Raw genomic sequence first — 26806 nt, 5'->3', positions numbered from 1 at the left:
AGCCTAAGAAGAAGTATAATTGCTAATTAGTAAAAATTATACTAGTAATTGCGCATAAAATTGCCTAATTATACTTAATTAATATTTCTAATTAGTAAATCGCGAATATTATACTTATAATTGCGTGTATAATTAGGTAATAATAATAAAAGTAAAATAAAAAAGGGTATAAAGTATAATAAGGCGAAATATAATCGCTAATAAGTAACTATAGGGGTATAGGCAGATTACTTACCTTACTTAAAGAATATTAGGTTAGTTAAGAGGAAAGGGAAATTAATTAGTAATGGAAATTAGTAGGGAGGATATGCCCCCTAGCTACCCCACTTTCGCTAAGCAGCACAACCGCCCTTATATAACCACTACTACCTACGGTCATAAGCAATTCCTTATAATAATATACGGGATTTATTATAATATTTATTTATATATATAAGAAAGTCGCGCTATTAATGCCTAAAATTTACGGTGGCCGTAGGTCTATTAAAAAGAACGGTTTTGGCGGAGTGCCTCTTGCAGTCTACCGTACATCTAGCTTCAGGGTACTGGGTGCGTTATTTCAACGCAAGGACAGAAACTGTCACAAAAAGCGGGCCCACTCAATGTGGGCAGCATTAACCACATCCATATCTCGTGACAGAAACACAAGAAATTGACAACTTCCCAGAAAGCTTAGATTTCCTTGCATTCGCTGGAGAGAATGTCATTCGAGCATTCTTTCTCGACGTATATAGGACTGCTAGATCGACATACTGGTTCTATTTTCACAATCATTTAGCCTCGCTGGACCAGTGCCAATGCTACTACAAAAGTCTACAGAACAGAAGTTCCGGCACGTCGAGCTGGGCGCATGGGGTTCAGCTGCCGCTTGCAAGAAATCTTGGCTTCCTAGATCTGAAACCAGACTAGGCTGGCCTGGTCGTCCCGACCGACATCTGGACGAAGTCCTGATCTTGGAATCAGACGAGTATCCACACGTGGAGTTTAGGAGCACGCATACATACGTAGCTACTCCGCCGAATGGGGCTCCAATCCTAGTCTACTTTAGTATCTCGGACACACAGAGAATTCTCGAAAGCATCACCATGCGTTGGCTACAGGCCATATAAGAGTCTGATCAGAGCTGCATTCAAGAAGTATTGTCTACTTGCCAATCCATTCTTGTTTGTACATCTATGTGTTTCACTCCTTTCTTCCACAAAGTCATTCGTTGATCAAGTTTCCTAGTCGTGATCGGCTATCGGACAATCATTTCTTACAAACTTCTTATCTATCTCTCCCCTTCTTTCATCAACATGCGTTCCATACTACCTCTCCTCGCCGGCGTCAGTCTGTCTGCAGCTTGGACCGAACTTCACCACGAGCCATTCATGAACAAGAACGTTGATCCAATTGTCGTTCCAGGCACCTATACTTCGCATATGCACACCTTCTTCGGCAGCGACGCGGTCACCAATATTCTCCCCACCTCGGCTGACCTGCAGAAAGGCTGCTATAGCGGCCAGAATGCCAACGACTTGTCTGTTTACTGTACGTATGACAGCAATTAACCTTGATCTTGCTTCTTTGCATCTGACCCGACTGACAGGGGTCCCCACACTGTACTACGTCGATGGTGACACCTTCACTGAGGTGCCTGTCTTCCGCTTCAGTACCTATTACACCAATGCCTTCGCCGAGATCGCCATCCCCCAGGATTTCGCCATGATCTCCGGCAACGCGTCTGCGCAGACCCAATCCGAGGCCGATCACCCTTCCAACGGATTGGAGTGGTTCTGTGAAGGATCGAACGTGCGTGAATCTGATATCGCCAAATTTCCCACCAGCACTTGCGACCAGCACTTGCAGGTCTCGCTTCGCTTTCCCAACTGCGTCAACCCGGACAACCTCGCTGCATACGACTGGAGCGACGAATCCAACAAGTGTCCTGAGGGCATGAAGGCGATCCCCCAGCTTCGCTATGCTGCCCGGTACAACACCAAAGCTGTCGTGCCCGACGGCTGGAGAGGCGACGCTCCCTTTCAGCTGTCGTGTGGCAGCGCCTCGGGCAACGGATACTGCTTCCACGGCGACTTCATCAACGGCTGGTACGAAGATGCTGCCGAGAACATGCTCGCGTCCGGCGGTGGTGGTTACGAAGATGGCCAGTTCATCAGCGGTGAGCACGGATCTGTTGCGGCTGATTCTAGCTGCACCCCTACTGATCAGGACCCTGACAACGGGACGAGCGACTAAGTCGACCCACCCCCTTTTGGCCACCCCCCCCTTTTGGCTACCCTATTAAAACATGGTATTAAAACATCGCCACTAACTATACTTAATTAATTAACTATTTTCTATTACTATAATAATATAGTTATTATTCTCCCTAGGTAATTCGACCCTTGCGAGTCGACTAGGACTAACTAAACGGTCGCTAGAGTCCTCCTAAGCTCTTTATATATCCTAAATATTTATAAACTTAGTATTTAAGTTTATTAGTATATTCTTCTTTTTTTATAGCCTTAATTAGTTAACTTTAGCTTTTAAAACTCGAATATAGTACTAAGATATTATTAAATAGTAGGCCTACTCGCTAAATACTTTTTTTATTTTTCTAAATAATAGTCGTTAAGTATTATAATTTAGACTAAGCTTTATAAATAACTTTAATTAATTATAGAGCTCGCTAGCCTTTTTAAGTATTAACTAGTTAATAATAGACGTTACTAATACCTAGTTAATAGCTTTTCTAATATTACTAGTTACTTACTTAGTATTTACGGTTTTTTTAGTTAGTATAACTAAGTTAAGTAGGACTATTAAATTAGTAAGTAGTCTAGCTATATTAAGGGGATATAGTCTAGTTACTTTTTACTTACTTCGTATATTTAACGACGTTAGACTAGCTAAACGAGCTTTTTAATAATAGCTTAAGAAGTACTACTTTTTAATAATAATAAAATTATTTACTATATCCTCCCTACTAAGCTCCTTTTTATACTTAGACTTAATAAGTCTAAAGATAGCTATATCTAACGGCTAGAGGATATAAAAAGTATATAATAATAAGAATAGTAAGTAAACGTTATTTTTATAGTATTCTTATATAAATTCTGTTATTATATAACTCTTATAACTATTTAAAACTAATAATCGAGGCTTATTAAGTATACTAAGCCCCCTAAGGGGGGGGGTCTTAGTTTATAATAAGAATACTATTTTTAACTACTTAAGGGTAGTCTTATCGGTCGTTTAGCTATTATTTATTATTATAAACTCCTAACTAATATAAGAATTAAGTTTAAATAAAAACTACTATTACTATACCGACTTTCCCTTATATATAATTAGTAATTTAATAGCTCGACTATTAGTAAAAATATACTTAATTATAAATACTTAAGTACGCAAACTAAGCTCTTTTTTTTATACTACTATAGTCTTTACTTTACTTAAAACTAAGCTATTAAATCCCTTACCCTCTAAGATATTAGTTTTATTTATATTATATTTATTAGCTTATTTAATATTACTAATCTTTAGTATATTAAGTAATCTAAACTATAATTTAATTATATTAATAGTAGCCCTATTTAAATACTTTAAATTAATAATACGACTTCTCTAGACCTCAATTAATAAGTTCTTTTTTAAAAAAGCGTCTATTTATCTCTTTTTAAAAGGATTTATATCCCCTTAAGATCTTAGAACTTACTTAGCGAATTTTATAAGCTATTTATAAGTTAGTATAATACTTAAATTATACTAAATACGAACTTACTAAGCTAGCTAGTTTTCTTATTATAAAAGAAGTTTCTAAAGGTTTGCGAATACTATTACCCTCGTTTAGTAGCCTCTCTTACGGTTATAAAAAGTTAACTTTAAAACTCCGAACTTAATTAAGGCCTAATCAACTAAGAGACCTCTTTTAATAGCCTTAAAAGCCTAAATAACTTTATTTTTAGTATATAAGACTATTATATATCGATAAATAAGTATATAAAAAAGAATTATATTTAGACGATTTTTATAATTATTATAGTAGTTTGAAAATCGTGGGTAGGGTTTTAATACGGTGGCTGGGATGGAGAAATGGGGTGGCTAAAAGGGGGGGGTGGCCAAAAGGGGGTGGGTCGACTTATCATTCAAGCTTGGAGATGATGAAAGGTGGAGCAGCTGTAGTCGAGGCCGTGAATGCGACTTCTGTGCCTGTGACCACAGTCGCTCAACCTACCACCTTGGCTCCGGTGTCGACACCTGCGGTGAGCTTGACCTCGGCACGTCGAAGACGGGTCAAGACCATGATTGTCTAGAGCCCCTCTTGGGCAAAAGCAGCGCTTATACCCATTCAAATTAATCAAACAAATAAGTCAAACAAACAGTTAAATATAGGAATTTTAGTAAGTTAAATAATTAAATATCGTAAGGCCCTATATTTAACGTATTTAATTAAATATAAGGTCGCTTAGAAAAAAGAAAATCCGGGGCCGGGCTAATTAAAAATCGATATTCCTAACTATACCTTATAAAAGTTTATAATTAAGAATATAAATACCTAGAGCGGGATTCGAACCCGCAACTCCTTATTTACGATTATAAGTTCGGTATTATATTACTTAACTAAATAAATTACTAATAAGTACTATAAAAAAAAGCCTAAGTATTATAGAGCCCTAAATTTAGTATTTTACTATATTTAAGAATCTAAAAAACCTCTAGTACCCCCTTTTCTTAATATTAATAAAACTAACGAAGTTACGTACTACTATTTCTAACTTTTTATAACTACTATGATTATCGTTAATATTAATTAAATTATATATTAATCGATTTATTATATCGTAATTAATTAATTAGTAATAAGTCGTACGATTTTTAGTACGTAGTTACTATTTTAGATTACTTTATAATTATAAACCCTAACTAATACTAGCCTCGTATTATTAACTAATTTTAATAATCGTAATAGCCTCCTCGCCCTTTTAAAAGTAATTTAAAAAAAGAGGATTTTTATTAATAACGATTTAATATTATAAAAGGGCGCAAGGCTAAAAAAGTCGTAGATCTATTTAGAGGGGGTCTTTATTTAAGAGATTTATAATAAAAATATTTAAAGTAAAGTCTTTTAGTTTTATCGTTACTATAACGAAATAGGTATTATTACCTACTTTAAAATAGTAACTACGAGCTTAATAACGGCTTATTTAAAATTAAAATATTAAGTAATAGATCTAAGTTTTAGCGAGTCGTTATATTTATTAAAATCCTCTAAGTACGACTTTATATTAAAGAGATAGAAACTTATTTTTAGTACTATTATAAAGGGCTAAGTAATAAGAATTAAGGAATTAATAATTAAATATATTATTAATAATAATAGCCTATTTATAACTTTTTATAATCCTTACCTCCGGGCCCTCCTCTATTAATTAAATTATAATATTACTAACGAACTCTTATTATTATATAGAAATACAAAAAAGGAGCTAAGTAAGATCTTTATTAAAAAAAAAGATATAATTAGGATAGAGATCTAGAGGTTAATAATAAAAGTCTACTTATTATTTATTTATAAACCTTACTAACGCAAAATACTATTATTACCGTCTTTACTTACTTTTTAAACTATACTAAGTAATAAATATAATACCTTATTATTTTACAACGATAATATAGTACTTACGATAGGGCTAATATTACCTAGACTATAAAATTAGTAATAAATAACTAAGAATTAGGTAATTAAGTCGGAGTAGTTATTTATAATAATACTTTAAATAATAATACTTACTTAAGTTATTTATATCTTATATTATTTTATACCTATACTTAAAAAAATATTCTTAACTAGAGGATAAAGTACTACGGTTATATTCTTAACCTCGTTAATAAGGCCTTTTTATTTAGTAATAATAAAGAGGTATTTAAATAAGAATTAGATATATTAATTAATACTAAATAATTTTAAAAAGATTTTAATTTTTAGTATATAAAGGGCCCTATTAATAAGCTTCGGAACGTTATTAAATTTATTCGCTCGTTATTTTAATAATATAAAGCCTTTTTCGAGGTTAATAATAAAACTAATAAGAATAATATATTTACTCTCTTTAAAAAGTCGTTATAAAAGCTTATATTAACGCTTAATAACGATATAAAATAGAATTTAATATATTTTATAATATAGCGCTCTTTATAAAAAAGAAAATAGATCTATACCTTCTTAATAATTAGTCGAGCTTATAAAGATCTAAAGCAACGGATCCCTATTAAAGACGTTTTTAATAATAATAACTAGTAACTACTAGCCGAGCTAAAAGTAGTACTCAAGCTATTTTACTTCTAAATAATAAAATACTAGGGCTAGGGTAAAGGAGACGGTTATAGCTATTTATAAGAAGTAATAGTAGGTCTCGAGTACCTTATTAACCGTCTCAAGGAATAAAAGAAGTTATATCATAAACTTTTTAAAAAGAAAATAGATTTTATAGCTTTTTAAATTATAGCGTCGTAATCGTAATTAACGTAAGTAATACTACCTTATTAGTAATTAGCTTATTATTAATTTATATCTTAACCTCTTTTTTAACCTCTAACCTTAAGTAATATCCCTCGTTATATTTAGTCTAAATATATACTTAGAGAACGGGCAGAGCTACTTCTTAATAATAATTTTAACTTATAAAAATACTTTTAATTATTAATTATTAATACTTAGTAAGTCCTTAATAAGTATTATACTAAGTTAAGTAACTCTCTGCTCTATACTATAATAATTATTTTTTATCCTAAATAAGGATTAAAATAGTTAAAAAAGAGGTAGGATATACCTAAATAGAGCTACTAACTATTTAATACGAAAAAAGGACTTTACGATTACTAATAAAAATAGTATATAAACGAGATAATAAGTCCTCCTCTTCCTCGTTATCTAAGTCCTCTTCCTTTACTATAATAATTATAAACTACTTTTAATACCCTTACGATTTTAAAGAGTATTATAAAAGACTTATAATACTAATAATAGTTAATATCTTAAATAATAAATATAATAATTAACTACGCGCCTAAGCTTAATTAATATTACTTATAAATTATCCCTTAGCTAGTCCTTAACCTAATTTAATAGTAAATTAACTATTAACTAACCTATTTAACGTTAAGTAAGCTTATACTTAATATCTTTATAATCCTTATAATAATAATAAACTACGAGAGGATATTTAGCTTTACGAAGTTAATTTTAACTTTATAATAATTATTAATAAGATCCTTTACGCTAGAGGAGGTTTAATATTTTAAGAACTAGCTTTGCGGCGGTATTATAGAAATAAGAAGTTAATTTTTTAATTAGAAAAGCTAATCGAGGTAAAGTCTATAAGTTAGTATTATAAGGACTTTTATAATAGCTTTATTTAATTCCTAATTAGGAAATCAGTTAAATCTATTAATTAATTATTAAATAATTAAATATAGCGCGAGAAATGAGCTAAATAATCAAATACGAACCTTATATTTAATTTGTTTGTATGGGTATAAGCGCTGGGCAAAAGCGCTACTAGACAGCCATAAACACATGCCTTTTGGGGATACGCTAGTCACAGGCCGATGCTTTCCCTGGGCCGTGCTTCTGGGTGGTTTGGGTAGTTCTTGTTGAGTACTCTACGGGCGAGAGTATGTCGGGCGAAGCGACGGTCGAACGGAAGGTCTTACATTTCTCTAGAGCTGGCTCTTGTCTTTAAACTGCCATTCAAGCACTATGACATGATTCAAACACAAACCCTGTTGTTCTCATGCATCAGAATTGACCGATGCAATAGAGTCTATTTATGTGAAGCTCCTCGTCGATCATCCTCGCTTAAATGATGTAGGAGCTAAATCTAGTCTGTCGTTGGTGTTTTTCGACTATATAGTCATAACTCTTGTTTGTTCTGATGAACCGCTCAGGTATACATCTCGAATTTCCGTTACGCATTTTCGTTAGCCGAGATATCCAGGTGACAAATGAAGAAACCAGGTTAACCTGCCTTCTGAATTTGGTGAATACAAAACAATCAGGCTGCATTATTTACATTAGACGAAATCGATTTCCTTAACCCTCCGTCATGAATTGCATCTTGCACCACTATACGCAAATGTATGAGGAGATGACAAGAAAGTTTACTGGTCTTGAGCTTTACCAAGTTACCAGGGCAGTACTGTTTGACTACTTATCCAGACAATGATTCGCCTCACCGGCCAATGAGAGACTTTGAGTTAAGCTTAAACTAACCCCACCCTGCACCTCCCCCTGGACCACTTGGCGCACTTAACCCTATGAGTACGTACTTACGTAAGTAAGTGCCAAGTACCTTAGTTGCTCAGTACTCCCGTCGCAGTTGTGATTGCAATCAAGTTCAGTGCAGCGGTGTCGTTGTTTTTTCGCAGGTGTGGTAGCGTGAAAGCAGGATTCCGCATACTGAATTACCTCACACGGAGAAAATGAGTTATCACTAAACTTTGAAGCAAGCCTCATTCTTCTTGTAGCTCTGATATCTCTTCCGAGTACATTCCATTGTTCGCCACAAACTACAGATTATATCTGAAGGATTCGTTCTCCCGATCCGTCCGGTCTTGCAAACCGTGAGACAGCTCCGGTGGACCGTGGACTCTGTCGCGCCTCTTGTTCTCTCGGTCGAGTGCCCATCGGAGCGTGATAGCAACAAAGACACAGACCGCAAAGCAGATCATGATTCCTGTGAATGATTCGTCGTAGCGCGGTGCAAATTTTCTATGACGATTAGCATGCGTACGGTCAGACGTGGTGTGCTGATGTACTTACGCGTCAAACATGAGAGGGCCAATGATGTTCCCGAGAGAACAGCCTATAAACGTCCCGGCAGCATACACAGCTTTCTTGGTGTGTCCAGCAACGTTGGACGTGCCCAGGCCAATACACTGAACCCATGCGGATGAGAAGAAGTTGATAAGGTAGAAGCCAAGGATACGACCTGCTCTGTTGGAGTCTGGAAGTTGCCAGATCAAGGAACAACCCAAGATGACAGGAACACATGCTCCTATAACAACGTAGAGCCTAGAGTTGGGAACTCTTCTAACAATATAACCTGAACTGAGGATACAAATAAAGGCCAGAGCACCAATAGGAAGATTGAGCAGTAGAGATGTAAAGACGTCGAAACCCATGTCCTTGAACACAATGGTCCCGAAAGTCGTCACGGCGCCGGAGCCAGTGCAAGACACAGTAGACAAGACAATGATGCCCCACATTCGATAGTCCAGCAAGGCTTCTCGGAATTGATAGGGCTTGAACTGCTTGTCTTCGGCACCAGCATTGTTCTGTCGGACTCGCTCGAGAAGAAGGCGGCGCTCGGCTTCTGTGAACCCCTTGGCATTCTGAGGGCTGTCGGGAAACAGCCACCAGAGAGCGATACCCCAAGCTAGGGTGGCGAGACCGGCAATGATATACATCCATTGCCAAGAGTTGAGTGCACCTCCCTTGATATGGCCGAGTCCGTAATTGATAAGAGGTGAGACAAGAAGAGATCCGCCGCTGCAAGAATACCACCAGCTGGATCGTGATATCTGCTCTGAGTGGGTGTACCAGAGGCCCACGACAAGCATGAAGATGGGAGATACACCTGCCTCGATGAGACCAAGCATGAAACGGTTGACAAGGAGTCCTGAATAGGATGTACAAGCGGGCGTGCAGAGAATGACGAAAGACCAGGCTACGCAGATAGCCGTGCAGACAATTCGCATCGGGTACCGTTGGGCGAGGAACGAAATTGGATAAGTGCCTGCGATGTATCCAAAATAGAAAATCAAAGAGACCCAAGAGTATTTGAGACCGGTGGTGAGCTCTAGATCCTGTCTCAGGCCAAATATGGCGGCCTGGCTGAGGATAGCCTTGTCGTAGTATTGAAGGGCATAAGTGAAGCAGAGCTTACAAAGTTAGATTCAACCGTGACAAGGAAAGGGCCATGACTTACAACAGGCATCAACTTTCGATCGATTTTTCGAAGCAACTTTCTGTTCGTCTCCTCATCGAGTTCCAGGCTACTTCCCATCACTGAGCTGGGAACCCTCTCAAGGTTAACGATAGATGGCTTCCCACCAACACTAGCATTTGAGATGGTCTCGTTTTTGTGATCTTCCATATTCGTAGTCATAATCGCTAAACAGGAGGGGGTAGACGAAAGCTCAGGCAGAAATTTGAGAACGGGAGGCGCGACGAGAGCACGGGCCCGACTAGGATGAAGTTGAAGATTGGGCCGAGCAAAAGTGGGCAGGAACCACGAGTTTAATGTAATCAAGGGTGAGAATATCTGGGATCCAATAACCCCTTATGTTCTACCCCGTATTTACGAATTTGCAGCTTGGGTTAGGTCCTTACTCGGCGTAGCCTCCTGTCCACAAGACGACGCGTCTCAATCCTGGTGAGTGGGGAGTGAGAGCTGGTATGCCAATGTGGCACATTCCTCGATTGGTAATGCAAATTGTCCGAAAACCGATTCGCAACTGTGCCGATCGGATATCTGGGAGGCTAGTTCACTTTCAGAATTTCCGAACCCGCCTTTTGTCGACGGCCTCGGTCTCGATCTCATCCTGACCAAAGCCAAGCTCTATCACTGGCCTCTCCAAAGTCCAAACAATAGCTAGGTAGTTTTGATGTTCCTGTTGGTATCCCTATTACAGGGTAGTTAGTTCGAACCGTAGTTAACGAAGAGATTAATTGAACTATATAAATATCTGCGTAGTAGGTATAAAAAGGAGGTTCTAACCGTAGGTTAGGCTAGCTATAATAATCGTAAATAGGGCCCCTAATTAGCCCCTATATAGTCGGCTATATACTATAGTTAAATTAGACTTCTAATCCGATACTAACTTTCTCTTTTTTTTATTAATTTAATTACTATAGTTAGAGGTATAATTCGACCTCGGGCCCGTCTATTAAGTCGTCTCCTTTTCCCCCTTTTCTCTACTCTTTTTATATAACCTATCCCTCTATTTATATAATAACTTTTTTATTACTTATAAATTACTTTAATCCCTTATTTAATACTACTTTTATAAAAGTGTTTACGAAGTTATTTTTATTATTAATTTAATAAATCTTAAGTATCTCGCGCCTTTTATACGATTACCTAAGGGCTATAATATTAATTATAAACCTCTTTTTTTATTTTATTCTTAATTTAATAAGGTATTTATATAATAAATAAAAATCGGTATAAATAATTATTAAAATAGGTAAAAAGCTAATTTAATTAGTAATCTTTTTTAGCGTTATTAAAATTATATAAAAGAGGTTAACGCCGTTAACTATACTATAGACTTCTAATGCTAGTATACTTCTTATTACTTACTTATTTTTAATTAACGAGTAGTGGATTATATTACTATATATAGTAAATTCGCTCTTACTTATACTCTCGTTAGCTAGGATAATAATATACCCTAATTATAAAGTAAGGTCGTTATTATTTGTAAATAACCTATTAATAAAAACGTAGAGCTTATTAATTATAAAATCGATTAAGTAATAAATAAGACCTAGATCGAGATTTATTTACTACTACTTAAGCTACTTATTAAGTACCTCGACGTCTCGTTTAGTTAGATCTATAGCTTACGTTACCTTAATATAATTAAAAGTTACCTCGAGTTAATAAATATTTATAATATATACCCCTCGCGCGAGCTTAGCTTTATACTACTTCTTAACGTTAATTACGTTCGGATTAATAAGGTTAATTTTCTTATTTTACCCCTTTTACTAAAAAACGACCGTTTCCCTTTTAATTATAAAAATCCCGCTATTAAATACTAAGGGGGTATTTATTATAAAGACCTCTTTTAGCTTCGCTACGAAGCCCGCTTTTTAGAGCTCCTTATCCTCCTTCTTTATAAAGTTAATATTAAATAGGCCTAATATATCGTTAGTTTATATTTTAACAATCCTAAATTAGTCGCTTTTATACTCCGCAATTAATAAGTACGGGTTATACGTAGAGGTAACTATTAATAATTAATTAATATAAAAATCGTAGTAAGTAGCTTACTAATAAGTGCCCAATTTTACGAGCTTATATAGTGGCTTAAGTACTTTAATAATCGTACTTTCTAAGTACTTACTAGCTATTTCTTTTAGTAAATAGGCCAGGATTTTCCTTATAAGCCCTATAGCTAATTAGGTATATACCTAGGTAATATTACGGCTCTAAATCTCGTATCCCTTCTTCCGTAGCGATACTATTAGTACTATTATTAATCGTTAGCTATAGCGCTATATAATAAGTAATTATATAAGTAGCGTTACCTTTTTAACGTCGCCGTACCCCTAAATTACGTATTTAGACTTCTTATATAGCTAGGGTGTTCCTTTTTTTTTAATTTTACGAACTATTCGTAATTTAAATATATAGAGGTTTATATATTTTTTTAGGTTATATAAGATAAATTAATAGACCCCTCGATTATAAAGAGTGTTTATTTTAATAAGATCTAATCCTTTATACGGCTTTTTAATAATTATAATTATACCTTCTTTACGTAGTTTAATCGCTAGCTTAAAATCGGCTTTCTTTTTTACTATATAAAAGGTATTAATTACCTCGTTACTAATAATAAATTACTATATTAAGGCTTATCGTTATGGTCTTTTGCGACGTCTTACTGGTAGTATTAGTACCCTTTTAGTAATTTCCTCTTCCTTATCGTCTATTAGTATTACTACAACGATTTTATTAAGGATAATTTCCTATATTTCTATTACGGGTTATATAGTTTCCCCTAGCTCTTCTTCTTTTTATAAGTTAGAAATTACTTTATTAGGATTTATATAGTACGGTTTAATTACTATAATTAATACTTCGAGAGGCTAGTTGCGATCTCTTATAACTATATAAGAGCGCTCGTTAATAAAAATTAATTTATATAGCCTAGCCTATTATTAAGTAATTTCGTATTATACTTATATATCTAAATTTAGTAATATATTTAAATTATCCCTTATATCGGGCCTATTGCGCGTAGTAATTACTTTATTAACTTACTTTTTTATATTTACTTTACGTAGTACCCGTATTATTTTTTTAATTACTTAGGCTCGTTAGCTTATACTTAGCGACGGTAGCGAGGCTAAGGTCGTTTTTAAATATACTCTAAATACTAATAGCGTTAGTATAAGTCCGTTAGGCTCTATAGTATTATTATAGTATTTAAGTACTATTTAGAGGCATTCGTTATTAGTAGAATCCGGATTTTCCTTTTTAATAATTCTAAACGCCCTTTTTAATTACTAGTGTGCCCTTTTTACTTTTTTAATATTATAGTACGCTTTAATGGGTATAACTTTTAGCTATATACTATAGGCCGTCGTATTATTCTTAAATTTTATTAATTTAAAGCTAGTATTAACGTCGGTTTTAATGCCGTCTAGCGGTCCTTAGTATATATCGATCTAGCTTTTTTATAGGGCTACTTATATTATTTTTATTTATAAATCCCGGAGGAATTGCCCTATTTAGAAAGATATAATTACGTCGATTATATATAATACTAACTAACTATTTAAATAGAAAATATTAATAACGATTTTTTAGTTAAAGTTAAGCTTATTACGTAATTTAAACTTAAATTTATATAAGCTTTGCGTATTTATTTAGTATTAGTAATATACTTTTATTAACTACTCTAGCGCCCCTATTTCGATATTATTATTACTTAATTACTTTAAGAGGTTATATAGCCTCATAATTAACGAGTACCCAAATCTCTAGTATAGTCTTCTAAGCTTACTTTTCGTTAAGTAATTAATTAACTTCGTTTTATTAATAAGCTTTATAAACGTATACCCCCATCGTCGTTCGACTATCTTAAAGTACTTATTACTAGAAATTCTATTTTTTATATTATTAAATATAATACTTAGTCGATCTATATCTTTTAGATATAAAAGAAATAGGGTATTAATAAGTAAAATATAAAAAGTTATCGTTCCGAAGTATATCTTTACTTTTATTATACCTAGGACGACGATTTCCTTACTTAGGCTAAAACTAATCTTTATAATACTTATTATTAACGTATTAAGCGTTACTAGTGCGATCTTTTATAATACTTAGAATTACCCTTTTCCTCTAGTTAATTATTACAATACCCTAATATCTAGGATAATCCTATAAAAATCGTTTAAATTATACTTTTTGTTTGCGTAAAATACTTATATAAGCTTAGTATTTAAAGGATCTAAGTAGTATAAAAAGGACCCCTCTAGCTACCCCTAGATTTACTTAGTACTATATTCTTTTTTTTTAAATATTAAAAGAGATAGCGTCTTCTTTTTAATTATTAAAAGAATAGGCTTTGGCCCTATTAAATTTACCCTTTTAGCTACCTCCGTATTCGTTATTTAAGGGACCTTCCTTTACTATTTATAAATAAAAGCCTACTTATTAAGAGCTTTTATTACCCTTTATTCGTTTAGCTTCGTATATTTTTTAAAAGCTAACGGGGTAAAAAAAGAGTAGTTAATATTATCGATTTTGTTATAATTTAATTCGTTAGTATAGGGGGTAAGATTTTCCTTATTTTCTAAATCTCTTATAGGGGGTATATATTTTAAGTCGCTACTTTAGCTACTATCGCTAGGTTCTATGCCCCCGGATCTACCCTTATATATAATAAGGAATTAGTTAAACCGACGAGGGCTAGTTTTACTATTTACTACCCTCGACTTTTTATATTATTTATACGATTTAGCACGTTCTTTTTTAGAATAGTTACTTAACTAATATCTATCCTTTTTATAAATATAGTATTACTTCTTTTATTACCCTATTTATAAGTTAAATCTCTACTTATTTAATAAATCTAGGCCTTTTTACTAGCGATTACTATATTTAGCCTCTTTTCCTTTTTTATTATACATTTAATCGACCTAATATTATTAATAAGGGCTATTATATACTTAAAAATAGGTTTAGTACGGTATTTTTATTTTAATATTAAAGCTAGATCTTAGCCTCGAGTAGAGTGTTTCGTAGTCTTTAAGTACTTAGTATAGGGTGACTTTTATTTTTAATATATACTAAATTATAATATAAAAATATTTAACTTTCCGCTCGTTTATCCTCTTATTTAGCTAGGTTTTCGCTAGCTTATTAATTTAATTAATAAGCTCTTTAAGGATCTCTATTTACAATTTACCCTCTATTATCCTAGCTATAAATATAAAAGAAATCGCTCGTAGTTTAAATAGGAGCTCTAGGTTCTTATTATAAGTTTTAAAGCGGCTTTGGATTACGTTAATTATACTAAAAAAGTCGTTTTAATTAAGATTACGTACTACTTTATAATAATAATTAGAGGCTTTGCTTATAAGTACGATATTAATTACTAAATAGTATTAATATTCCCTAATTCCGACTTTTTTATAATAATTATAAAATATCGTTAGGGTTTTTTATAAGACCTTATACTTCCCCCTAGAGTATAATTTCTTTTTTAAGAAGATCTTTTTAAGGTTTATAAATTACTTCGTATTCGCTATTAGATTTTTAATATTTATATACGATCCTTACGTTACTATATACTATTAGTAACTTTAGGTCGTTTACTTTTTTTTTTATTAGCCGATCGGTACTAAATTTTATATTAGTAGCGGTAATAAATTATAAATCGAAATAAGTAAAATTATTAATTATCGTACTTCTAGTACTATATTTTACCCCGGTATATCCTTTTATAATAATAGATTTTTGTTAGTAATTATAGGGAGGAAATCTAGGTCGTTTACTTTTTTTTTAAATTCGTTAAAGTAATTATATACTCTATTAACCTATACTTAGTTCTATAATACGAATTCCTCCTCTATAATTATCGCTATTAATATTTTATATAGCTCTTATAATTATAATTACGCTAGTAATACCCCTTGCCCGTAAAGGAATTTATTAACTATTTTCGTAATTCTTAGGCTTATGCTCGCGAACTATTCGTCTAGCTAATAACTAGGGTCGTTTACGATCTTATAAAATAGGGGTTACCCCTATAGCCCTTTTTTTTTATAAACCTTAGTTAAATAAATTAATACTACGTTAATTTACTCGCTATTAGGCTAATTTACGATTTTATATATTTACGTCCCCTAATAATCCGGGTTAATATTTACTTATTTATAAAGGATTAGGATTCTATTTAAGATCGGGTTTCGTCCTCTTCTTTTTTATTTTAATTTACTAAGGGTCGTACTCTAGCTTATACCCATATTAATAGTTATTAATATATTTAATTTTAATAAAAATATATTTAATCTGCGCATTAATTATAATAAATCCGTGCTTTTGCTACTTAACGAATTTATTAAGGTCTAGGAGATTCCCTCTTCCTCTCGCCGTCTTATTACTACTCTCGTTTTTATTATTTTTAATAATTATTATTACTTTTTTAAATCGCTAGCTATAGTACTTACTAAGATCCTCTTTTTTATTTAGTAAAAAAGGGTAGGTTTTAATAGTTCTTTTTAATAATAGTAATAGTAAACGTTTATATTACTATAAGAAGATATAGTAATTAATCTCGGGATCTTTATTAGTTATTAATTTCCGTTATTCCGTATACTTTTAGCTTCTTAAGCCTCGTACTCTTTATAATCTTTAAATAGCTTCTTTAGTTAATTTTTTAAAATTAGTAATCTCGCGCTAGGAGTTAGTATAAAAAAAAAGCTTTTTAATAACCCTCTAAAGGATTCTTTTCTTTTCCCTTTAGATCCTCGGTTTTTTAACCTTTTTTTAGGCTAATAATAACTTTAACAAGAGGTCGTAAGATTATTTTAAAATAGCCGCCTTCTTTTTAAATTAATTTTTAAGATCCGTAATACTTTTAGCTCGATATTATTAAGACCTTTAAATTCCCTCCTCCCTCGTTAAACTATCCCCTATATTATATTCTTAAATAATACCCGGGGGGTAGTTAAGGGAGCTATAAGAAGGTCGTTTAGATTATAAACTTAAAGTCGTACTTATAAAATCCTCGTAATAATAAACTTTCTTATATACTATAGATCTCTTAGCTTAATAATTCTTATAAAGTTACTTTTATTACTAAGTAAGAATATTTACGTTTAGAAATTCCCTTTTTTAATTACGTAGTACTCTTTTATACCGTACTTTTATTAATTTAACTAGTTAATTTCTAATTACGGGCCGGCTATAAAAAAGTCGTTTAGTAAAAAAGCTACTCGGGGTAATAATAAAAGGCTAGTTACTTAAGTAGTTCTATTAATTAACGTAGTTTAATATAATAAATATCGACCTCTCGTAAGTAGTAAAGGGCTACGATTACTTAATTCCATATAGTATTCGAGAATCGCCTCCTTTTTTATCTATTTTTATAAAGTTAATTAGTACGAATCTCTTATCCCGTATAATATTAAGAGGTCGTCTCTTTTATATAATAAGATACCTTATTAATTTACAATAGTAGAATTTAATTACTAATTAGTATTAATATTCCTATTATAAAGTAATTAGTTTAAATCGTAGTTAACGAAGAGATTAATTAAACTATATAAATATTTACGTAGTAGGTATAAAAAGGAGGTTCTAACCATAGGTTAGGCTATTTATAATAATCGTAAATAGGGCCCCTAATTGGCCCCTGCGCAGTCGGCTATATACCGCGGTCGAATTAGACTTCTAATCCGACAGATAGACTTGCGTAGGCATTTGAGGGCTGGGGCGGAAGCCATTGAAGTAGGCGTATGTAGCGTCGGTAAACCAGAGGTCACCGGTCTCCGGGTGCTGACGGACGTCATTTATAGACGTGAAGTTCCGGTTGAAGAAACTTGAGAAAAGCGTTGTTGTTTGGTTGGCATCAGGGTCCAGAGAGACTAGCTTGGAATAATTATTCGTGTCGCCCTGATCACACCAAACTTGCAAAGTCTGGTCTGACCCCATATACCTTCCTCCTCTATTGGCACGAAATACTGATCCGCCATTGGGCATGCTCAAGTTGACGTACCGCTGACTTCGAATTGAAAGGTCGTCGAGAGATAGTACTGTGATGTTGATGGGGTTGCCGACGGTGTCGAAGTTAGAGGAGATGTACAGCGAATTATCCTTCTTATTATAGATACCACCCTCATGAAAGGCTTCCCATGAAGTCTCTTGGGCGACTTTGCCAGTCGCATTCTGACCTATCAGCTTGGAAAATGACGGTTGATATGACAGAAACTCAACCGCGGCAGCTTTTGCCCAGAGCATCATGGTAGCCCAGAGTGAGAGGACCACGACATAGTTGGAGAACCGAGAGATAATAAGCATTGTTTATGAGTTTGACAAGTTTCCTTGACTAAGAGCATATGATTCTCAGCTTGAGATACTGCTGGAACGGGTGGAGAGTTTTGCGTCGGCCTCTTTCAAGCGCGTTACGTGAAAGAGCGAGCAGCGAGAAAGTAGCGTGTCAGGATGGGTATATGTAGTTACGGCGAAGGAGCAGGCTACAACGGCCGGACCTTGTGCAATACCATCGAAGCACGCTGTAGCACAAAGGGGCGCGCACTGCTCGAAACCTACATGTATGATGACTCCGTATGACCATCCAGGTATAGTTCTCTTCTCACGGGTGGGATGTGGATTAGAAGGCTCTTGAATCCGGGGCAAGGTCTGCTTGACCACGTCAGACGATCTGCGACAATGCAGTACGTGCAACACGAATTTGTACAGCATTAATACCTTAGACGAGCTCAAGCCAGTGACGGAACTTTAATCTTGTATGATTACGACTGGAGATGTGAAACCTGCAGTGCAATGTTGTACCACATCTGAATTTATCAACGAGGGAAAAGGCTCTCCGCAAAACTTAGATTACACCAATCGTAGCTGGGCGGGAAGCAAGCGTCGACAGTCTGGTTCAACAGAAAAGAGCTCATATTAGGCGCTATAGCGACAATTCCAAGCAAAAAAGGTGTGCCTGCTGCAGCGCCAAGAATCTACCGCAGCTCAATATACGCGTGATTCGAGCGACCTATCTCCCAAAGATGCAAAACTTTGTTACATAAACCAGCACACCCACGCTTTCAGGCATCCGGGGTGAGCTGGTACGCCTCTATGACGATGAAGTCATTGCCAACCGTCGTAATTCCAGCAATTGCGATATTGTTCACCCAGTAGTACTCGTCATTACCAGTCTCTAGTGTGATGTGCGTCAAAATGCGTCCATCCGGCTGGCTAGGGCCCTGGGAGTGTGCAAAAATGTCGACGCCATCGTTGGTGCGAATTTGATAGTAGGCGTCGACGTTGAACGTGCCCTTCGAGTCAAAGAGGCCCCAGTCTGCGCCTATGCTCAGCACCTCGCCTGGCCGGGCAAAGTTGTCAGCCCAATGCAAAATAATTCAGCCCTTTTCTTGGTCGACGCAAGCATACCTGAAAGCTTGGATCCCGTAAGTGTGCCCCCAAGAATTGGTATAGAAAGTCTGGTACCCTTAGGACCAGGACCGAAAGATGTTTGCTGTCCAGTGGTAATGTTGGCTTGGAACAAAACTCCTGATTGCAAGGCTGCAGCGGCAGTACCCAGGCAGGACAGAAGACCCAAAGATACCAGGTTGAGGATTATTGAGGACAACATAGCGGTGCGGCGTAAGAGAAAACTGATTAAGTTGTGTTTCAAGTCGTTAAGCTTGTTCGGGACGAGACTTAGGATGAACTCTGGGGTTCTATATATGCTAGATAGCAGCCAGCGGCATGATCCAAGTCCAAGTGTGCTATGCCTCATTGATACAAGCCAGATTCCATTTCGGATTTGTGAGCAAGGCCAAGATTTTTGTTTTCGTGGCAGGTGTCAGTCAACACTGGAAATCGAAACGGGCAGCCCGGAACTGGTAGTGCGAGGTCACGAAAATGTGCCCGCTGGACCTACGAGCTGAGACTACGACACGACCGTAAACATCATCGGCTACCTGAGCTTTCCCCGGTGACTGGCATCGCTTTCTCCGGTGTATCTCCCCCACCCCCCACCCCCCCTGGGGGTCCATGTCGATGGTAGTTGCTTGCTAGCGGCTGTGGTAAGTTCACACTCTAATTGGAGAAGCTTCCACCCGCAACAAATCAAACGAGAAAATACAACTTGAGACGGACAAAATCGGAGTCCCGGCGTTCCTCTGAGCATCCTACTTGATCCGCGGTCGGATCATCTCGAGTATTTACTCTTTGAGCATGATCCCTGCGACGTTAACCGCGCGCTATGTGCTGAACAAGATTACAGTTTGGAGCTACACAACTTGTCCACGTACAGGGTAGGGATACTTGACTAGTTGAATGCCTCGGCGAATTCTTTCCTATTCTGGCGATCACACATACTGAGTACTCTTGTTGAATGTGTAAGTTCACTTAACTCAGTCGCAACTATTGAATCTACCATGTTACGGAGATTGATATCCGCGTGCCGACAATACCAGGTTCATGGCGTAACTTAATTCGGGTTGTGAACTCCAAGAAGCCTGCAATGAGGCCTACTCATAAGGTTTTCCTTACGAAAAGAGAAGTATAGATTAATCACTTCGACTGGTCTTCTAAGGATCGACGCCAAATCTTAATTCTCCGGCTTGGAGTTCAATGATTTGTGTCAGATGAGAGATATTTGCCTATCTCTGCATTGGCGAAGGTCAAAGAAGCAAGCGATTTCCTGACAGTACGCAACTCACAATGAGTCTGGCTTGGTCGTCAGACCTAGCTGAGTCGATAATGATCATAGCAACTGATACTCCATACGAATCTCTCCAAAATGACTCTATTCTGCCAAACATAGTTTTCACGAGCGCATATAATATTAGATCTAAGATGATTTTTAAAGCCATCAAGAATGACTTCGTGTAGTAAATCGGGTGACAAATTGCTTACGGTTAGTATGAACTTCACTGATAGAATCCATACCATACTAACAAAGCTCGTACAAGTGATTTAAGCATTCTGTATTCTACCGAGCTCAGAACCGCACTAGATAAATGACTAAATGTTGCTTCACATCGTTGCAAAAGCTCGAACGTTACATTCTGGCTATCTTCGTCTGGAGGAATGTCACATAACCACAGCACTAAGCCTTAGAAACAAGCGTGGCTTTGATTTCGTCCTTCAAGTGTTCGAGCCCTCGCGCAAAGTTGTATACTTTGGCCTCGATACCAAGATTTCCGATAGATATGGTCTCTTGAGGATAATAGCTGTACCAATCGGGGTATTGTTCACTGAACCTGAATTGACTAGCCATTTCGGGACCAAATACAGGTCCGACAAGTTTGGAGATCTCCGTGTCCGTTAATTCGGCGTACACGGCAGGCTTGCCAGTAGTCTTGCTCCATCCCTCGACCACCGCTATCCATGGTATAAAGTCGGTTACAATCGGGACGTATTTTGTATGCGTCTTTTCCGGCTGAGAGATGATGGCATGGACGACAATGCCAGTATTGAGGGAGACGACTCCGGCAACAGGGACGATACCATCAGCCTTAGATGGTTGCGCCAAGATGTATTGTCCCAGATACGGTTGAGGAAACATCAAAGGCTGGTTGACCATATTGTCCAGATACCATCCTAACCACACGTAGGTAGTCTTTGCTGCAAGGCCGGGATGGGCTTTCTTCACGTATTCCCCGCCCCTCGCCTTTGCATCCCAATGGGGACATGGAAGCTTGCCGTTAGAGATATCTCTACAATTCGGCATCGTACTGAGAATCAAATGCTTGAGAGTCGAACACTGGGTACAAGCATCAGCAATGTTGATGAACTGCTGCTCCTCATCTTTTTCAGCAGCCTCTAAGCCATGCTCGGGAGCGATTTCCCAGAAGTTTGTCGTCCCGAAAACTGCCGTGGCACCCGAGAAGGCTTCAGATAAAGTTGAAGAATTATTGAGATCAGCAAAGACAATCTCGATTCCAAGCCTTTCGAGCTCCTTGGCTTTATCGCTGTTTGGGTTCCGAGTCAGACCTCGTACTTTCCAAGCCGAGTCTTTGGCAAAGATGCGGGCGACAGAACCACCCTGAGTGCCTGTGGCTCCGGTAACGACGATGAGAGGCATGTCGGAAAGTTGAAAGTCGAGATTTAATCGATCTGTCCAAATGGAATAGTAGGTGTTAGGTCAAGCGGGAAGGGTTTTCATTCGCATCGGCTGGGTTTAAATGTATCTTGTCCCTGGTGCGGCGCGTTGAACAACTCCGGCTGCGAGAACAGCAAGCGTAATAACCGCGCGAGTATCAGTCATCTCGAAGCCTGGAATTGCAATAAGCTGCATACATAGGCCTTTGTGCAACACTTCGCCATGTGAGCACCCGTGCTGCACCAAAGAATGCGTCACTACCGCGCGGCCAAGAGGAGGACTCGCGCTATTGACCTCTATTTGTCTGTGGTCGCTATGGCCCCACTCTATTGATTGAAGGTTCTTTTAGCAATAGCTTTGTACTTCATTAACATTTGCATAGGGGGATGCTCTACGTGAGGGTTGAGAGGAGGGGGGCGGGGGGCGGTTAAGCGTGGAATAGGTTACTAAGACATGTCTGTTATGGAGAATACTATTCATTGTTGCAACTTTATGCTTCTTATATTTATAGATCATGAGCTTAATAGGATAAATTTGTTATAACTAGCTAGTTGTAGTGAGGTATGTTAGTGTTGGTATACACGTAGGTAGGTTAGACCTTTTGGTCGCGACTAGGTCAATAGGTCAGTATAGGTCTATTACGTGTGTGTAAGAGGGGAAGATCGTAAGCAGAGCCCGCGGTCCCTTAGTAAGTATAAGTAGGTAGAAGGGTCCGTCTATATAGGCCCAGACTACCTACTTACTACCCCTACCTAACTACTTAATAAGGCCCCTTTTCTACCTCGTAATCTAATATTAATAGTTTTTTATTTTTATAATAAAAAAGGCTAAAATAGGGGCTAGGTCCCTTACTAGCGAGAACTAATAATAAAATCTATAATTAATTCCCTATTTAAAAGTACCTAAAGCCGTATACTAAAATTTTAATATAGCTTTTATTATAATTATTTATATAGAAATTTTAATATCCCCTCTTTTTAATTACTTCTTAATTCTTTAATATATATAATCTATATACTTAAACTCCTCGAAAATTATTAAATTTAGCATAATTAAAAAAGAGCTTTTTATTAGTCTAATTACGCCCTAAATACGTGTATTTCTCTTTAAGCTAAAGCCTAAAAGGTATATACGTTTATTAAATAACTTACTACTTATAGTATATTATTATTTTAATTACGTATTACCTATCTTTTTATTTTAACTATAATAATTCCTTTATTAACGAATCGTTCGAGGGACTTATTTAGTATACTCTTTATAAACTTATTAACTAAGTTATTGTCGCTATTAATTTAATAAATCTTATAAAGCTTATAGCGTTTATATAATTACTTAACTATTATAATATTTATTATAAAGCGCTTTTCCTCTATAATACTTAGCTTAATAAGGTATTTATATAATAAATATAAATCTATATAAACTATAGTAAGGATCTTCGGAACGTCGAGTTATTTAATAATAAAGTCTAGGGTAGTTAAAATAGTATAAGTAACGTTAATACTTATAACTATTCCGTAAATTTCTAATATTAGTACGCTCTAAGTAATCCTTTTACTCTTTATAAAGCTATAATAAATAATATTATTATTAATTATAAAGCTCTCGTTAATCTATTTTTTATTTATAAGGATAATAATATAACCTAACTATAAGGTATAATTAGTATTATTTATAAATAACTTATTTATAAAAACGAAGAGTTTAGTTATAATTAAATTTAATAATACGAATATAAGCCCTCGGTTTAAGTAATTTATTTACTATTTAATATAATAATTTAGTATAGCGTAGTTAATAAACAACAGATTTACTTAATATTAAGTAATAAATAATATATTAAAAACTACTTTTAGTTAGTAAATTAATATAATATAAGTACCTTAAGCTCGCTACTTAACGAATTATTATTTAGTATTTAATACCGAGGGGTTAACTTACTTAAGCTTTTTCTTTTAGTTCTTCTATCTAAGTATTATATTAATACTTTTTAATAAGATAATCCCGCTATTAAAAATAAGTAGCTCGTTAATTAATAGTTATTATTTTAGTTTAGTTAATAACTTAGCGCGCTTAAGCTCGGTTTTTTTTTTAATTAAAAGTCTTATTTAATAATTTAATAATATTATCGGTCTATATATTAATAATATTAAATAATCCGCTTTCTCTTATCGAAACTAATAAGTATAAATCGAACGTAAATATTATTATTTAAAGTATTTTTAAATAATACTTATTATATATTACTTATTAATAAGTACTAGATTTTATAAAACTATATAATAGTTATATAACGTATAAAATAGTACCCTTAGGGTATAAATAACGGATCCGAGCTAGTAATTAAGTAAAAGCTTTATAATAAAAAAGTTAGCTCGATTATATATATACTTAAGTAATATCTCGTAATTAAATAATATAGCCTTCCCGGATTAGGGTCGGGACTAGGGCAAGGATTAAATATTAATTAGTTTTTTAAATTATTAATAACTACGTAAAGATCTCCTTCTTCTCCTTATTATTATACCCTTATATAACTAAATAAGACTTTTTAATAAAGTTAAGTCTTAAGTTCTTAATCTCGTTAATAAATCGAGATTTAAATATCCTTATATTCTTATATTTAGGGTTAAGTTAAACGAATTTAATTACCCCTCTTTTTATTAATCTTAAAAGCTCTTTATTAATAAATTCTATAAAAAGTACTCTTAAGGTAGTAATAATACCCTTATTACGGAGCTTAGTAACTAGCTTAAGATTTTTTTTTTTTTTAAATATAAAGTAGGTCGTAGTTATAAAAATATTATTACGGCCGCGCCGTATTAATATTCTTTTAGTCCTCTTACTTTATAATAAAAAGTTATTATTAATTATAATAATAATTTTATTAAAGACTTTATTTATAACGGCGCTATTATTAATTAACTAGTTAATTACGGGGATTAATAAGTAGTTAACGTACTCTATTATTATAGCTAGCGGCTCGGGGTCGACTTTTTTTAAGTACTAAGGTTTAATTATAATAATTTAGAAGCTTATTAAGCCGTAAAGTAATTCTATTACGTAAGTAGTACTATTTATTAAAACGAGTTTAAATAAGCCTTTTTATCCCTTACTTTCTTATTAAACTTTAATATCTAACTATAATAATAAATTAATAATATAAGAGATATTTAATCCGTTTTAAGTAGCTAGTACCTCGCTTACTTACTTATTAATATAAAGTCTGCGGACTTCCCTTATTATTTTTTTAACTACTTCTATACGTTAAGTAATATTTAATAATAATAAAAATTTATTAAAAGTACGTAAAAAAGTTTTAAAAATAAAGAGTATAAGAACGAGGCTATTTAAGCTAATTATATTATTAACTATTTTAATTACGGCCTAAAGTATAGCTTCTTTACTTATTAATAAGTACTTATTTTAAATAATATTATATACCTTTTTAAGTACCGCGTAGTATCTCTTAGTTTTACTAATATTATTATAAGCTTCGACGGGTACTTCCTTAACCTTAATAAATATAAATCTAATAAAAGATTTAAACTTTATAGTACTAAAGTTCTTATTAATATTTATAATAATTTAGTTTAATAGACCGAAATAAACGTCGATCTAATATAGTTAAAGAGCTTTTTATATATGCTTCTTAATTATATTTATAAAGAACCTTATTATTCAAAAAGAAGTAGTAGTATGAATAACGTAAAGTATTAGTCGGTTAGTGCCCTTATAATCTATTAAGTATATTACGTCAATTACGATTTTATAGTTAAAATCGTAATTATTTTATAAAGTGAATTTAAATCGGCTAGGGGTAGTAGCGTTAAGTTAGTATTATTAATAGATCTTCGTAAGCTTTTTAAAGATTACGATCTTTATATCGTTACTAAACTACTAAAATAGCTTTAAAAAATAAAAAACCGAAGGGTAGCTAAAGCGCTAATATAAATAGCGTAATTCGCCCTCTATTAAGTAATTAATAATAACTTTCTTATTATTAAAGAGTAGAAGCTAAGGGTATTCCTATTTATAAATAATAAGTACTATAATATCTCCCTTAATTAGTAAGTTATTAATATTATTAAAGTATATTCTTAGCTTATTTATATCCCTTAGGTAGTATAAAAAAGGAGTATTAGTTAGTAAGATATAAAAAGTAATATTACTAAATAGGGTATTAATAACCGTAGATTTTAATAACTTTATAGGTTTATTATTACTAAATCGAATACTTACCTCGCCGGCTCTAAAAGTATTAAAAATAACTTTAAGTCGTTATTATTATAATATAAAAAGTTAAGGGTAGCCCGTAATTAAAAATTCTATAGCACCGGTATTAAGTATAATACTTTAAAAGTCCTTTAATAAGTACCTCTTATTTAATAAAAAAGAGGTTATTAGTTCTATAAGCTTAGTTAACTCGTTAATAAAAGTAGTATTAATAAGGCTATGCTCTATTACCTAAGTAGCGAGGATATTTATAAAAGTTTTATTACTAATAGTAATTATAAAATATACTATTAAGATCTAGACTTTATCCTCGTAGTTATTTTTATAATTAAAGTCGAGGTTATTAAAGTATTAGATTATAATATTATTATCGTCGTCGTTATTAATAAGGGCGGTTCTTTTATAAAAAATAAAGAACTATAAATATAAGCTTAGTATAAATCTCTTATTTCTTTTTTTACTATTTTTATACTTCTTATATACCTAACGTCGCTTC

The 26806-nt window shown here is 34.2% G+C and overlaps 6 protein-coding genes across 6 annotated transcripts; 1 reads left to right on the top strand and 5 right to left on the bottom strand.

The window, feature by feature from the left end:
- Nucleotides 1-797: 797 nt before the first annotated feature.
- CLUP02_00488 (uncharacterized protein) lies at nucleotides 798-2235 on the top strand (the record flags this gene model as incomplete). The annotated part of the gene is made up of 4 exons (XM_049279536.1): nucleotides 798-967; nucleotides 1065-1163; nucleotides 1220-1530; nucleotides 1589-2235. 4 exons carry the CDS (start codon nucleotides 798-800, stop codon nucleotides 2233-2235), a joined length of 1227 nt encoding a protein of 408 aa, XP_049135493.1.
- A 6315-nt stretch (nucleotides 2236-8550) lies between these two features.
- On the bottom strand, nucleotides 8551-10151 carry CLUP02_00487 (uncharacterized protein; the record flags this gene model as incomplete). The annotated part of the gene is made up of 3 exons (XM_049279535.1): nucleotides 8551-8752; nucleotides 8804-9924; nucleotides 9972-10151. The coding sequence occupies 3 exons, from the start codon at nucleotides 10149-10151 to the stop codon at nucleotides 8551-8553; spliced, it is 1503 nt and encodes a 500-aa protein (XP_049135492.1).
- Nucleotides 10152-17681: 7530 nt separating this feature from the next.
- On the bottom strand, nucleotides 17682-18308 carry CLUP02_00486 (SMP-30/Gluconolaconase/LRE-like region; the record flags this gene model as incomplete). The annotated part of the gene is made up of 1 exon (XM_049279534.1): nucleotides 17682-18308. The coding sequence occupies one exon, from the start codon at nucleotides 18306-18308 to the stop codon at nucleotides 17682-17684; it is 627 nt and encodes a 208-aa protein (XP_049135491.1).
- Nucleotides 18309-19063: 755 nt separating this feature from the next.
- On the bottom strand, nucleotides 19064-19611 carry CLUP02_00485 (uncharacterized protein; the record flags this gene model as incomplete). Its single annotated transcript, XM_049279533.1, has 2 exons — nucleotides 19064-19341; nucleotides 19410-19611. The coding sequence occupies 2 exons, from the start codon at nucleotides 19609-19611 to the stop codon at nucleotides 19064-19066; spliced, it is 480 nt and encodes a 159-aa protein (XP_049135490.1).
- A 1464-nt stretch (nucleotides 19612-21075) lies between these two features.
- Nucleotides 21076-22053, bottom strand: CLUP02_00484 (NmrA-like family protein; the record flags this gene model as incomplete). The annotated part of the gene is made up of 1 exon (XM_049279532.1): nucleotides 21076-22053. The coding sequence occupies one exon, from the start codon at nucleotides 22051-22053 to the stop codon at nucleotides 21076-21078; it is 978 nt and encodes a 325-aa protein (XP_049135489.1).
- A 4050-nt stretch (nucleotides 22054-26103) lies between these two features.
- CLUP02_00483 (uncharacterized protein) lies at nucleotides 26104-26337 on the bottom strand (the record flags this gene model as incomplete). Its single annotated transcript, XM_049279531.1, has 1 exon — nucleotides 26104-26337. A coding segment is annotated over one exon (234 nt), but the record flags the coding sequence as incomplete, so codon positions are not given.
- Between the last annotated feature and the right edge of the window lie 469 nt (nucleotides 26338-26806).

The sequence above is a fragment of the Colletotrichum lupini genome, chromosome 1 (genome assembly GCF_023278565.1).
Source record: "Colletotrichum lupini chromosome 1, complete sequence".
In the NCBI taxonomy this organism is placed as follows: Eukaryota; Fungi; Ascomycota; class Sordariomycetes; order Glomerellales; family Glomerellaceae; genus Colletotrichum; species Colletotrichum lupini.
The sequence above is the reverse complement of the archived record's forward strand: the minus strand, read 5'-3'. Positions and strand labels throughout refer to the sequence as shown.